At 39.9% G+C, this 15,447-nt stretch overlaps 1 protein-coding gene across 18 annotated transcripts in view; it reads right to left on the bottom strand.

Annotated features, from left to right (window-relative positions):
* Positions 1–15,447, bottom strand: part of RBFOX2 (RNA binding fox-1 homolog 2) — a 623,882-nt gene that overhangs the window by 60,100 nt on the left and 548,335 nt on the right. For all 18 annotated transcript variants that reach the window (XM_073592800.1, XM_073592799.1, XM_073592790.1 and 15 more), the window contains one exon: positions 8,528–8,622. In XM_073592800.1, the coding sequence (XP_073448901.1) occupies positions 8,528–8,622 (95 nt within the window). The remainder of the gene's footprint in view (positions 1–8,527; positions 8,623–15,447) is intronic.

The following is a 15,447-nucleotide window of genomic DNA, read 5'->3' as shown; positions in this document are numbered from 1 at the left end:
AGGGAACAAACTATGCCTTAGAGCTATAGTCTAGAAAATTATCCACATATATTTCACATGGTATGTGGGTTCCAGCACCAATTTCCTAAGACTCGGAACCCCCAAAAAAAGCCCTGGGCTGTCTGCTTCGCATTGTCAGATGTTGCGTTGACTTCTCTCTCAACAGGAGGTTATTGACGCATTCCACAATAGGAGTACCCTGGAGTTAGAACCCTGGTGACCACTTGAAGTTCAGTTTCAGAACAGAGTGAATGTCCCCATTTGGAACAATGAAAAGGCTGGCGTAAAACTCCTGAAACCTTTCCTCCAATGAAACAACTGCTGTGGCGAAACAGCATCTTTAGTTAGGCAGTATATTTTCTAATATCTTCTTTCATCACTAAATGTTATACTTATAAGTATTTGTGTGATCTCCCTTTGCACATATCAAACAACCTCAAAAACGTGCCAAAACATCGACTAAAAACATTAAACCTATTCTCCCTGGAAAAGAGATGCTTAGGACGGGATACGATCCCAATATACAAATCTTTAATACAAATCTTTACGTGTAAATGGGAACTCTAGCATTGGGAGAAAACTATAACCTAAAACTTTCAAACAAGGCACATGGCTATGCACTGAAGTTGAAAGAGTAGTTCAATCTGAAACTGTATAAGGGGTTCTGTACCTTTGTGAGCTGTGAGGATGCAGAACTCCCTTCCACAGCTAGTGGTGTCAGTGGGGAGTGTAAAAAAAAAAAAAAGTTTTGGATGCGTTAGTGAGCACAATGTACAGATATATGGAAAAATTGTAGAGCTAAACAAAGCAATTATAAAAAATTGAGTCCTCCAGGTCTACTGGGGCGGCTCAGTGGGGTAGTACCTCTCGCCTAGCAGTAAAAAGGGTAGCTGGTTTGAATCCCAATCACGGCACTACCTGCCTGGAGTTTGCATGGCTTGCGTGAGTTTCTTCTGGGTACCCCTGTTTCCTCCCACACTCCAAAGACATGCTGGTAGGTTAATTGGCTCCTGTCCAAATTGGCCCTAGTATATGAATGTGAGTTAGGGACCTTAGATTGTAAGCTACTTGAGTGTAGGGACCAATGTGAATGTACAATGTATGTGTAAAGCGCTGAGTAAATTGACAGCGCTATACAAGTACCTTAAATAATAATACTGTGAAATAATTCATATATAATCTACAAATATTTTCATAAATTAAACCTCCCAGTGAGTAGAGGAAAAAAAAATAGGAGCCAGTAGTGTATATTAGTTATGAAGTACAACAAAGATAAAAACCTAACCGAGGCTCTACCTTTCCATATACATATTAAGCCCAAACCCAACTCTAGAAAAGGGACAAATCAAGGAAACTTCTTGGCAATAAATCTCATGTGTATACAAATACCATATTTATTATTCACAACATTAAAAACACACAAAAATGCGAAAAATTGGCCATAAAAAAAAAAATAAATAAAAAACGTCCCCAAGAGGCTTCAGTATGAATTATAGTAATATGGTAAATAACATTTCTAGCGCTAAAACTCTCAATCCCAGAGGGCTGCATGACCCAGAATGGTCTTGTAGAGACTAAGGCTACTTTCACACTGAGGTGCTTTACAGGCGCTAAAAATAGCGCCTGCATAGTGCCTCTCCAGTGTGAAAGCCTGAGTGCTTTCACATTGGAGCGGTGCGCTTGCAGGACGGTAAAAAAAAAAAAAAGTCCTGAAAGCAGCATTTGCAGCGCTGTAGGAGCCGCTCCTACAGCACTGCAAAGCGCCCCTGCCCAATGAACTCAATGGGGCAGCTCTGGCAAAGCGCTGCTACAGCAGCGCTTTGCGGCCAGTTTTATCCCTTTTTCGCCCGCTAGCAGGGGTTAAAACCTCCCCGCTAGTGGCTGAATAGCGCCACTTTACCGCCGACGCCCGCCCGTGAAAGTAGCCTTAGGCACATTATCTCATTCCTCCATGTCCCACAAGAGGGAGTGGAGTTCATGATAGAGGGGGTGGAGTGCATGATATGTCACTGAATAAGCAAATCCCCCAATGCCCTTCCTAAAAAATAAACTGCGGATGCTTAAAATGATTGTAAAGTCTCTTTTTTTTTCTTTGAAAACAAACATGTTATACTTGCCTGCTCTGTGAAATAATATCTTATGTGCACTGTTGAGGCTATACAAAAGTAAAAATATGTGGTTCTTTAAAAGACACTTTTGGGTTTAAATAGGAGAATCTATAGGAAATTCACCTTAGCACAACAGTGCTTGTAACATCTTTTGTTGCATTCCCAAATACCCTATGCGCAGTACTGAATTGTAAAAAAATTAAAGTGATAAGTCTCTACAAGACAATTCTAGAATATACAGCCATCAGGGATTAGGGAGGAGTGTTTTACAGCAAAAAAGGTTACTCTTGAAGGGGGGGGGATTTCGCAGCAGCTTTTGTTTTAATTTTTTAGTTTTTATATTTTGTGTCTAATCAAGACGGTATAATTTGAGTAGATATGAGATTTATTGCAAGACATTTCCTGGGGATTTGTCCCTTTGCCAGAGTTGGAATTGGTCTTAAGGTGCTTTTAAAGACTCAAGGTTTTTTTACCTCCATGCATGAAGATAAAAAGCCTGTGAGCAGCAGCAGTAGCAGCAGCAGCCGCCCCCCCCCCCCAAAAAGCACACCTGCGCCCCCTCTCGATCGAGCAATGTACACGAGCGCTGAGCTTCTCTCGCGTCTCACGGACTGAGACCGCAGCGGGAGCCATTGCCTCCTGCTCTGTCGATCACAGCCAGTAAGACAATGAGGAGAGAGCAGGGTGCAGGGCCGAGCCACGGTTGTGTGTCTTATGGACGCATGCAGTGGGGCTCGGAAGCGAGCAAGCATCAGTGTCCCCAGAGCAAGCGGGGGGGGGAGCCAGGAGCACCGGTAGGGGACACGAAAAGAGGATCGGGGCTGCTCTGTGCAAAACCACTGCACAGAGCAGGTAAGTATAACATGCTTGTCTTTCTTTTTTTAACTGGACCTTTAACCACTTGATATCCTTAGGCCATCATATGACGGCCTCGACTTTCCGGGGTTATATCTGAATGATGCCTGAGGCTACAGACATCATTCAGATACCGGCATTTTCAGCCGGCGATTCCGTACACTATTATAGCAGCTGTTCCGCCGCTTGATCGTTCTTACAGGCGGGGAAAGGGGACGTCACCCCCTACCACCGCCCTCGGGTGCTTCTACCGACTCACCTCAGCGATCGGTGAGTCGGAGAGCGGATCCGCCGGCGCCGGATGTAGATCATAGAGCTTTCCGCCGGAGTCTCTATGATCGTTCGGAGGTCGGGCGCGATGTTATGATGTCACGCCCGGCCTCTGCATTCAAAAAAACTGCGCCGCCTCGGCTGGGAAGCGGTGATCTTTTTTTTTTAAATTATTTTAGGCTTCCCAGCCTAGATGTGAGATGTGGGGTCTTACTGACCCCATATCTCACTGTAAAGAGGACCTATCATGTCATATCCCTATTACAAGGGATGTTTACATTCCTTGTAATAGGAATAAATGTGATCAAAATTTTTTTTTTTTAAAAAGTGTCAAAATAAAAAATTAAATAAAATTAACAATAAAAAAAAAAAAATTTTTTTAAAGTGCCCCTGTCCCCGTGAGCTCGCGCGCAGAAGCGAACGCATACGCAAGTCCCGCCCACATATGAAAACGGTGTTCAAACCACACATGTGAGGTATCACCGCGAACGTTCGAGCGAGAGCAATAATTCTAGCCCTAGACCTCCTCTGTAACTCAAAACATGTAACCAGTAAAAAATATTAAAGCATCGCCTATGGGGATTTTTAAGTACCAAAGTTTGGCGCCATTCCACGAGCGATTGCAATTTTGAAGCATGACATGTTAGGTATCTACTCAGCGTAACTTCATCTTTCACATTATGCAAAAAAATTTGGCTAACTTTGCTGTTTTGTTTTTTTTTAAAGCATGAAAGTTTTAAAAAAAAAAAAAAAAAACGTGTTTGAAAAATTGCTGCGCAAATACCGTGCAAGATAAAAAGTTGCAATGACCGCCATTGTATTCTATAGGGTCTCTGCTAAAAAAAAACATATATAATGTTTGGGGGTTCTATGTAATTTTATAGCAAAGAAATGATGATTTTTGACATGTAGGAGCGAAGTGTCAGAATTGGCCTGGATGCGAAGTGGTTAAAGTCACTTTAATATGTATATGGAAAGGTACAGCCTCATTCAGGTTTTTATCCAGTGACAAACATACTCACACTGAACTGGATGGACTAGTGTCTTCATTTAACCTTAAACTATGTAACTACACTTTTCAAAACAATTTAAGGAACACTTTGAAAACACATCAGATCTCAATAGGCAAAAATATCATGCTGGATATCTATACTGATATAGACTGGGGAATGTGTTAGGAACGAAAAGGATGCCACATCATATGATGGAAATGAAAATTATCAACCTACAGAGGGCTGAACTCAAAGACACCCTGAAAATCATAGTGAAAAAATGATGCAGCTGGCTAACCCATTTTGCTGAAATTTCATTGCAGCAACTCAAAATGGTACTCCGTAGTTTGTATGGCCCCCACGTGTTTGCATGCCTGACAATGTAGGGGAATGCTTCTAATGAGAAGGATGGTGTCCTGGGTTATTTCCTCCCAAAACTGGGAGGATTGGGGGAGAGAAACAAATGCACGCCACACTTTTCACATATTTGTAAAAAATTGAGAACCATTTATTATTTTCCTTCGACTTCACAATTATGTGCCACTTTGTGTTGGTCTATCACAAAATCCCAATAAAATACTATTACGTTTTTAGTTGTAACATGACAAAATGTGGACAATTTCAAGGGGTATGACTATTTTTTCAAGGCACATTCAGGTAATCTGTGCAATAAAGAAGTGGATATGGGCCCAACCCCTCCTATCCCATTCAAGTAAATTTACCCTGAATTAAGCATCCACTAGGGAGAAACTATATGGAATAAAAGGTACAACTAATCTCATTCACATATAAAAAAAAATAAAAAAAATAGTTTTTATATGTAAATGAGATTAGTCACACCTTTATTCCATATAGTTCTTCCCATTTCGCTCTCCCTTTCCCCTTCCCATGGAGATATATTTGTATACCTAGTGGATGTTTAACCGCTTCAGCCCCAGAAGATTTTACCCCCTTCCTGACCAGAGCACTTTTTGCGATTCAGTACTGCATTGCTTTAACTGACAATTGCACGGTCGTGCGACGTTGCACACGAACAAAATTGACGTTCTTTTTTCCCCACAAATAGAGCATTCTTTTGATAGTATTTGATCGCCTCTGCGGTTTTTATTTTTTGTGCTATAAACAAAAAATGAGTGACAATTTTGAAAGAAAAAAAAAAAAAGAAAAAAACAATATTTTTTACCTTTTGCTATAATATCCATCCACCAAAAATACATAGAAAAAAAATTTTTTTCCTCAGTTTAGGCCGATATATATTTTTCTACATATTTTTGGTAAAAAGAAAAATAAATCGCAATAAGCGTATATTGGTTTGTGCAAAAGTTATAGCGTCTACAAAATAGGGGATAGTTTTATGGCATTAGTATTAATTTTTTTTTTCTTTTACTAGTAATGGCGGCAATCTGCGATTTTTATCGGGACTGCGACATTATGGTGGACACAGTGGACAATTTTGACACATTTTTGGGACCATTGGCATTTATACAGTGATCAGTGCTATAAAAATGCATTGATTACTGTAAAAATGTCACTGGCAGGGATGGAGTTAACACTAGAGGGCGATCAAAGGGTTAATTGTGTTCCCTAGTGTGTGTTCTGAGTGGACTGTGTAGGGGGAAGAGATAGATCACTGCTCATACTCTGTATGAACAGACATCTGTCTCATCTCCCCTCAGAGAACTGGAAACTGTGTTTACACACACACAGATCCCGGTTCTCGGTGTGCCCCAAGCAATCGCAGGAGCCCGGCAGTGATCGCCACCGCTGGGCACTCACATCGGCTCCGTGGGCATGCCCCTAGTGGCCACAGGGCTAAGCGACATTACATAACGTCATTTTGCCCAGCCGTGCCATTCTGCCGCAGTACAACTGCGGCGTCGGGTTGGCAAGTGGTTAATGGATTTGTCCAGGGTAAATTTACTTGAATGGATAGGAGGGGTTGAGCCCATATCCACTTTTGTTGTTTGAATCTCTTAGCTGTGTTTATTTGTGGAGGGCTACCCCACCATAGGACAGATTTAAATTATCTAACCTTGTAGGATTCTGTAGTGTGGTTTTTATGTTAATAAGTGCCATTACAACCAATAAAGTTTTAAAAAAAAAATATACATATATACAAGTTGCACTTATGTTTGTCAAAACAAAATATTGTTTATGAAACTTTGTATTATTTATAAAGATGTTATATATATCACAACGGCTAAATCGGTGTCTGTAGTGCATGTTCAGACCTTAATACCATAAATAACATTTTATTCGATTTTTACTCCAGGAGTATAACCTAAATATGACTAAAACAGAAATTTAGTCAAAAGAAAAAAGGACTAAAACTAAATCGAAATTTGACATCAAAATTAACACTGCTGCAAAGTCTCCTGTTGAAGAGAGAGGGGGAAGAAGAGCTGCTGCATACAGGAACAGTGCTGGATCCAGATTGGGCTGAGGTAAACGTTTAAGGGGAAGCAACATTTGAAAGTTTTTTTTCACCTTTATGTAGAGAATGCATCAAGGCTTCCTGCTGATTGAAAAATTATTAAATCCCTGGACATCCTTTAGGTGTGCATGTTCCAGGGAGGGAGCTGGCCAATGAAAGACCTAGACTTTAGCTATGAAGCCTGCCATTTAATTTGCTTGATTACATTCTATCAGAGCTTCTTTTGGATCAGTACAGCTAAAGTCTGCACCATCCAGGAGCCAGCAGGGAAAAACATGTCCTATAGAGGGATGCCAGGGATCTGCTCTTTCACTCAGGCTCATCACTTGTCATAACTTACGAATTTACATTTTTCAACTTATTACTCTTTAACCTGTTCAACTCTTGTACTTTTATACCTCCCTCTCGAACCAGAGCCGTTTTGGCATTTCCACGAGGGCCCTGTTTATTTTAGCGAAAACTTTGTACCCAAAATAGTGTGCTTTTAAGTAATGGCAAGCTAGGCTTTTAGCAATATTTTTCATCAAATTCATAGACAAAAAAAGTCTATTTGGATGTGTTTTTTTTTTAAGTAGTTTTAGTGTCAATAAAAAGCATGCCAAAGTTTTTGACAAAAGTAGATTTTTTCCCAAATATGCGCATTAAAAAAAATAAGTGTAAAAAATACCCAAGGATGTAATTGACTAAGAATGATTGTAAACCAGGCCATTCCTCTTGTTATCCTTTTTAACAGAACCTTAGAGGCTGTTGTAAACCCTTTACAGCAGCTGTGAAAAAAACAAACTGGAAATTAGACTTTTGAGGTGGTCAGTTCCTATGCAACCTGCCTGGGTACTACGAGAATCTCTTATTTTTTCATTGGCTGCAATGATCATTTCTATCCCTTTCTTTTGGAAAGGAAGGGTGAGGAAGGGGAAGGTCAAAAGCAACAAGGTTATAACACCGTTTCACAGCTGCTACTGAGGGATAACTAGAGAGCTGTGATATGAGAAAGGGAGTACAGCTGGCAATACATGGATCAAAATTCAGCTGGTTCACCAGGGACCAGCCGAATTTCGATCCATGAATGGGCAAGGCTGGTTGACAAGTCAATTTACCAATCATTTTCCTCTTCAATTTTTTTGCAATCGATCAACGCTGCCAGCTATGATAAATGCCGGCAGCACATATGTGTGTATTCTGATAGCGGGGAAGTCTTTCTGGCTGTCAGAAAAAAAGGCTCAGCGACGAGGGTTACCTCACCCACACTCTGGGTGTGTGGATGGGGAATCACCTAAAGCTGTGTACTGCACATGTGTTTAGGCGCATCTGGCACTTGAGCGTTATTGCATACCACTGGCCATTAATTTATTCAGGCCACTGAAATGCATTGACGCTCAAGCAATTAGGCCCGTTGAGCCTTTTTTTCTGCTCTTCAGCTCCTCTCTTAAATGTGCCTTTGGTGGATTTTTCTTCAGCCTGTAAACGCTCCTCTTCTGATTCACCTATAAACACCTGTGCATGGATACATAGGCTAATATTAAAGTGCTTTACAGGCAGGAAAGAAGGAAAAAATAAATAAATAAAAACCCACCAAAAGCCTGTAAAAGCAGTGTTTGAGCCCAGTGTGCATGAGCCCTTATACACAAGGAAAATATGTTAACAAAAAAGATTTCAGTGTATAGCCAACCAACAAAGTCATGGTATAAATGTAAAAAGAGAACTTCTCAATCCCATAAGAGAAGTTCAAATTACAGAGCTACTGTTGGATAGACTAGACTACATATATCTACAGAAAAAAATAAAATGTATATTATATATAAATTTCCCTACTAAAGGCAAGGCAATATAACAAAATGATAATGTGGTCTTTTCAAGCTGGGTCATACCCATCGCTGTAGGCTGCAGCAGCGGCGGCAGCAGCGGCAGTGGCAGCTGTGGCAGCAGTGGCTGGTTGAGTGTATCTGTAGGCTGCATATCCACCCTGTGTAAATAAAAATAAACAATTATTATGTCAAGAGCACTGGAAATCAACAGTAAAATGTTGAATTTACAAATAAATGACCCATTAATATAAAGTTCAGCAGGCTCTAGAAACTTCAATTGTGTGCTTACACATACAAATTGTGCCCCCCCCCCCATCATTCGTTTGCAACTGATAATATACAACAAAGAATGTGGTTGGAACACAAGATGATGGCCTGATAAGTCTTCGGAAACTGAAAAATGAACTTCCAGTAACCTGTGTCGATAAGGTTACCAAATCAGACTGACTTTGGAGTTAAAGCTAGGATAACATAGGAAAGCTAGAAAAATGTGGCATATGAAGGACAACCAAACCAAAGTGTGTTCACCCATGTTTTATGGACTGTAAGCCCATATAGCAAAAGTAAATCATTTCACTTGTACTTTTTGAATGACAAAATGAATTGTCAGAACAAAAGAAATAACATTTTTAAAAATAGTCAGTCCACAATCTTAAGGCTCCATATGCAGATGTTCACCTTTATAATCAACAGCCAGGGGATAATGTAAGGGGATGGGGGTGCTCATGCCATCAAGACTGCAGACTGGCTCCAAGTCAAGGTGGGAGATAATGGATATTTACCATGACCTCAGCTCACAGTACCTATTGGCTGTGTGGCAAATCTATTAATTGTCGTGCATGCAACCTGAGGATATCTAGTGTGTACTGCCAAATGAGGTCATAGTAGACATCAAAGAATTACCCCACTAAAAGCTAGCTAGCATTTCCAGACACCAAGCACATAAATACAAACAAGGTGACTGATGGAGGCAAGCCTTCAATTACCCTAACACACTGACATTTTCTACACAAACTAATGAGGTTGAGATACAGGGATTTTCTACAGCGTGCATACAGGTGAGAATGTTAGAGTGTCAACAAGTCAGTTGGAGGTTAATGTTTAAATGCTGTTGTATTCCACATCTACCACAAGTCATTAATACCCAAGGCAAACTGGAGAAGGAACTAGAGGGGATGACAATAAGATTAAAGTGAAGAAAGGAGAGCAGTAGTCTCAATATGCAGCAATTTATCAGAATACAATCCCTTCATTGTTCTGCATTTAACCTCGTAGAATGAATTAATGCTCTTGCTAATTGCCTGACTGTGCACTGCAAAATCAATTATTCATATATGCATATTTTCAAAATGACATGAAATACAATATACAAGCTAACCTCTAAATAGTAGCCAAGATGGTCTCAAAACGGGAGTATATTTACACCCCGCAAACATAGCTTTGCTATAATGGATGAGGTCAGTCACTGGTGGGTAAGTTTGGCAGAGCTTTTAAAAACAGAAGTCCATCTAAGACTAGGGTTTACTTTTGGGTGGAAGCTGGCAAAATAAATCAACCACTGGCATTCAGAATTTGTCCAAAAGTCAAATTGTTGGGCCTCCTTGCCGGGACCTTCATCTTTGGTTTCCAACCCTTCAGAGTTGGGATGTTCCTCCCACTACAACAAAGAGAATCTCTCCTCCTGCTAATCTGTCTAATGTAAACCAATAGGGAGACCTCACTGCAGAGCTCACTGCCCAGATATAAGAAACTGGTAGCGCATTCAAATGGTCTACAGCAGGGGTCTCAAACTGGCAGCCCTCCAGCTGTTACAAAACTACAAGTCCCATGAGAAGTTGCAAGGCTGACAGTTACAAGCATGACTCCCTCAGGCAGATGCATGATGTTCTTGTAGTTCCTCAACAGCTGGAGGGCCACCAGTTTGAGACCCCTGGTCTACAGTAACCTGAACTATGTTTTGGTATGACCATTACTAAAATCATTACAGTGCACACATGGCATGGTTTACATTCTTAAAAGTGGCAGCAATACAAACATTGGAATGCACAGAGAAAATCAAGTCAAACAAAATGATTTTTTGCAATATATCTTTCAATTTCATTACAATTACCATCATATTAATTCTCAATTTATATTTAGGATTGCAGTATATCTTTCAAATGTCACTGCAATTAATATTACCACATTTATCGTCAATTTATATTTACGTGTGCATATAACCAAACATGTTTTATGAAAGCCACATGCCAAGTTAAGGAACTTATCAAATATTTTTCAAAGAAAGCATTCTTAAATTTAAACATGATTTGGTTAGATATATTGTAATGTAATGTACAGTCCAAACAAAAATGAATCAAAACCGACTAGCCTTGCTCCAAACATGTACAGGGGTATTCTCAGATGTAGCCAAATCAATTACATTAAAGCTCATATTTTACAAAAGTCTCTTATGCGGTTAACAGATTGAAGACAAATGCAGGAAATGAGGCAAAAATGCAAACAACGCATTACAGTAATTGATTACGGTCCTGCAAAAGCTAACTATCATGTATGGGAGCATTTTCATTAAAAATAAAAATGTATATTTTTTCAAAGCACTCCTGTTCCCCCGTGCTCACGCACAAATGCAAAAGTGCACATAGGTCACGCACGCATATGTAAACTGCGATCACACCACACATGTGAGGCATTGCCATGAATGTGAGAGCAAAAGCAATAATTTTAGCACCAGACCTCCTGTGTAACTCTAAACTGGTAACCTGCAAAGTCTTTTAAAGCGTTGCTTATGGAGATTTTTTAGGTACCGTACATTGGCGCTGTTCCAAGGGCGGACGCATTTTTAAAGCATGACATGTTTGGTATCCATTTACTCCGCGTAAATTTTTTAAAATAATTTTACCAAACAATTTGGTATTAGATTGTGCATTAAAATTCATGAAAGTCTACTTTAAAAAAAATGCAATGCCACAGGCCCTCTACAAAAAAAAAAAAAAATAATGATATATCTATAAAATTTGAGGATTCCAAGTTTTCTAGCAAAAAACTTTTTTACATGGACAGAAATGTCAGAATTGGCCCAGACTGGAAGTGGTTAAACTTTTTTTTATCACAGTATTTGTCTACAATCATCAGCCCCATTTAGTGGCCATAATTGGGTATTTTCTTGATTCAAACTATTCTTACAAAGAACATCAGCCCTGGAGAGAAAACGGACAACATTTAGATTTTGCCAACATTCACACAGAATGAATGTACATGCACTTTCCCTAACATATAGCTCTGTGGCTTTTTAATAAATACACCCCCAACAGTAATGATATCAATGGTAAAATCTTTGTGGAATAGGCAAAAAGTTAACTATTTTTGGGGCCAGTAGATTTGCCATTATGGGAATAGATGAAGGGGGGAGTTCCTACATCAGCACTTCTTAGAAGACTGGCACTATGAGGGAAGACCATTAGGTGTGCCTCCAGGAGAAATGGCGTGGTGGCCTTCGGTGAAGCAGATGTGGGTAGGCCAATTGTACAGTGTCAGGGATTGAGGAATGATGGAAATATGATTTGTGGATGTGGCATTGTCAGTTTTTTACACTATAAACTGGTTCAAAAGCATCTATGTCATTTAACTCCAATTCAAAAACATGTCAAACTCACACCACCTGTGTGTCATGTGGATCACACTAGGGTGGTTAGAACAAACAGAAGCCAATACTCGTGACCAGATCTGCTCACCATCATGTAGGAGATTTACTAAAACTGGAGAACACAGAATCTGGTGCTGCTGTGCATAATAATCAATCAGCTACCTTCAGCTTGTTCAATCAAGTTTTGACAATAAAACCTAGAAGCCTAATGCTTACTATGCACAGCTGCACCAGTTTTAGGAAACACCCCACCCTCCCCAATAGTGGCGCTGCAGCAAAACCTGAGTGTTGCATTGTTTAAAAAAAATTAACAGCAGGAGGAGCCTCAGCACATTGAAGCTCCTGTATAAGCTTCTACTCTTATGGAGGGCCAATTGAAAAACTGTAAAGCTGGCCAAGTACGATTTCGATCGCAGCCAATTCAACAGGTGGAGGATCAAACCATATATGGGCAGGCCGATTGTACCCAAGTCAATTACGTTTCTTTGGGTAGCAAGTGCACACCTTCCTGCAGAATAGATAGAATCACTCAGTTACCTGATAAACTGAGAAAAGAAATAACTCAAAAGGAGAACTATGAGGACTATGTCACATTCAAGAAGTGGGTGGCCAAATTCAAAAGTGACAAGAAGCTTGAAGATCAGCTCTGCTTGGGACATCTGGCAAGCAATGAAATAGTGGACAAGGAGCATGATGTGTTATTGGACAACTGACATGTCTTTAAGATAGTAATAGCTGAAACTATGCAGATATCCAAGGAGGGAGTTTAGTACAAATTTAAATGGCAGACCACTGATCAGAAACATTGAAATAAAGTAGTAGAATTGTAAATTTAAATCTAAGACGAATCCTGATGCTTTTGCTGCATAATTTATAACTATGGGTGAGACATGGGTCCACCACTCAAACTACAGGTGCAGCTCAAAAAATTTGAATATCAAAAAGTAAAATTTAATTTCAGTAATTTAATTCAAAGAGTGAAACTCAGATTATATAGATTCATTACACAGTGATATATGTCAAGCATTTTTTTCTTTTAATTTTGACGATTATAGCTTACAGCTAGTGAAAACCCCAAAATCAGCATCTCAGAATTAGATTACACAAGACCAATAAAAAAACGATTGTAATACAGAAATGTTGGCTTACTGAAAAGTATGTCTATGTACAGTATAGTATGCACTCAATACTTGGTCAGGGCTCCTTTTGCATGATTTACTGCCAGCCTGTGGCACTGCTGAGTTATGGAAGCCTAGGTTGCTTTGATAGCGGTCTTCACCGTGTCTGCATTGTTGGGTCTGGTGTCTCATCTTCCTCTTGACAATACCCCACAGATTCTCAATGGGGTTTAAGTCAGGTGAGTTTGCTGGCCAATCAAGCACAGCGATACATGATAATTAAAAACTAGGTATTGGTACTTTTGGCAGTGTGGGTAGGTGCAAAGTCCTGCTTGAAAATGAAATCAGCATCTCCATAAAGCTGGTCAACAGAGGGAAGCATGAAGTGCTTTAGAATTTCCTGGTAGAAGGCCGTGCTGCTGACCTTGGACTTGATAAAACACAGTGGACCAACACCAGCAGATGACATGGCTACCCAAATCATCATGGACTGTGGAAACTTTACACTGGACCTCATGTTACTTGGATTCTGTGCCTCTCACTCTTCCTCCAGACTTTGGGACCTTGATTTCCAAATGAAATGCAAAAGTTATTTACATCCGAAAAGAGGACTTTGGACCACTGAGTAACAGTACAGTCCTCTTTCTCCTTAGCCAAGGTAAGATGCTTCCGACGTCTCTGGTTCAGGACTAGCTTGACACAGAATGCAACAGACTTTTCCAGAACATGGGCTACAACTGTGTGTGGTGGCTCTTGAAGCACTGACACCAGCCGTAGTCTACTCCTTGTGAATTTTCCCCTATTTCTTGAATGGCCTTCGCTTCACAATCCTCTCAAGGCTTCAGTTGCTTGTAAACCTTTTTCTACCACACTTTCCTTCCACTCAACTCTCCATTAATATGCTTGAATACAGCACTCTGAACAGGCAGCTTTTTTAGCAATGACCTTCTGTGACTTGAGCTCCTTGTGGAGGGTGTCAATGACTGTCTTCTGGACAACTGTCAAGTCAGCAGTCTTCCCTATGATTGTGTAGCCTACTGAACCAGAGACTATTTAAAGGCTCAGGAAACCTTTACAGGCGTTTTGAGTTATTTAGCCGATTAGAGTGACACCATGAGTCTACAACATTGACCACCACAATATTCTAATTTTCTGATACACTGAATTTTGGGTTTCCACTAGCTGTAAGCCATAATCAAAATTAAAAGAAATGCTTGCAATATATCGCAGTGTAATGAATCTATACAAAACATGCGTTTTACGTTTTAAATTGAATTACTGAAAATAAATTTAACTTTTTGATGAGATTTTAATTTTTTGAGATGCACCTGTAAGTGTGAACAGTCGATGCAATAGAACCACCCAATTCTTCAACAATGGTGGAGGTGGTGGCCCATCCACTGGCAAGGTAACCGCATTGATTTCTGGGATGTCAAAAGGATTTCATTGCTGATGTACATTCTCTGAAGGGGTAAAACTTAATGGGATATATTATGCTTCACTGTTGGAAATCGGAGGGAATTGGGGTTGTACTCTATGCTAAAAATGCTCCAGCTCATAACTTAGCTATTTGCCATGACCAAAGTGTGCCTTGCTTTCAACTCATTTCACATCCTTCCTACTCATCAGGTTCTCAAAGGCCATTTAGGCATTTCCATAGCAGAAAAAAAAAAAACGGTTGTCTAGAACCAGATTTGCCTTGAAAACTGAGGTCTATTTAGAGACAGGGTAAGAAAGGTTTTTTTTCTAAAGGGATCAAAAATAAGTATCTTTGAATAAAGTGCCCAAGGGTCAAGGGGGACTATGTTAAAACCTTTTATCATACCGCTCCCTCCTCTCATTTAGAGCTGAAGCTTACAACTTTTTTTATCAACCCTCTTCTCACAAAGCCAGCAAGGACAGGCGAGACTATACATCATATGATAAACATCTTGCCAATAAGGTAACATACCTCTTGCATCACTTGACTCATTCTGGGAAAGAAAGCTTGAAAGAAATGCCCTGCCACCATTTTGAACACACATTTAATTTTATTTAAAAACTCTCACTTAACTGCAGTCAAGTCTATAAAACTAAAAGAACAAGCATGACCAGCTCTTAAGGCCAATTTACATTAGCACTTTGTGGTAACACACAAGACTAATAAAGCTTTGGTCACTGACCTGCACAATCAGAAATCCAGGTAAATAAAATATTGAAGGAGGAGGGAATGCAAGAGGGCA

This window comes from Aquarana catesbeiana, linkage group LG07 (assembly GCF_042186555.1).
Source record: "Aquarana catesbeiana isolate 2022-GZ linkage group LG07, ASM4218655v1, whole genome shotgun sequence".
NCBI classification, from domain to species: Eukaryota; Metazoa; Chordata; class Amphibia; order Anura; family Ranidae; genus Aquarana; species Aquarana catesbeiana.
Note: the sequence above shows the minus strand (reverse complement) of the source record. Positions and strands in the feature narration are given on the sequence as shown.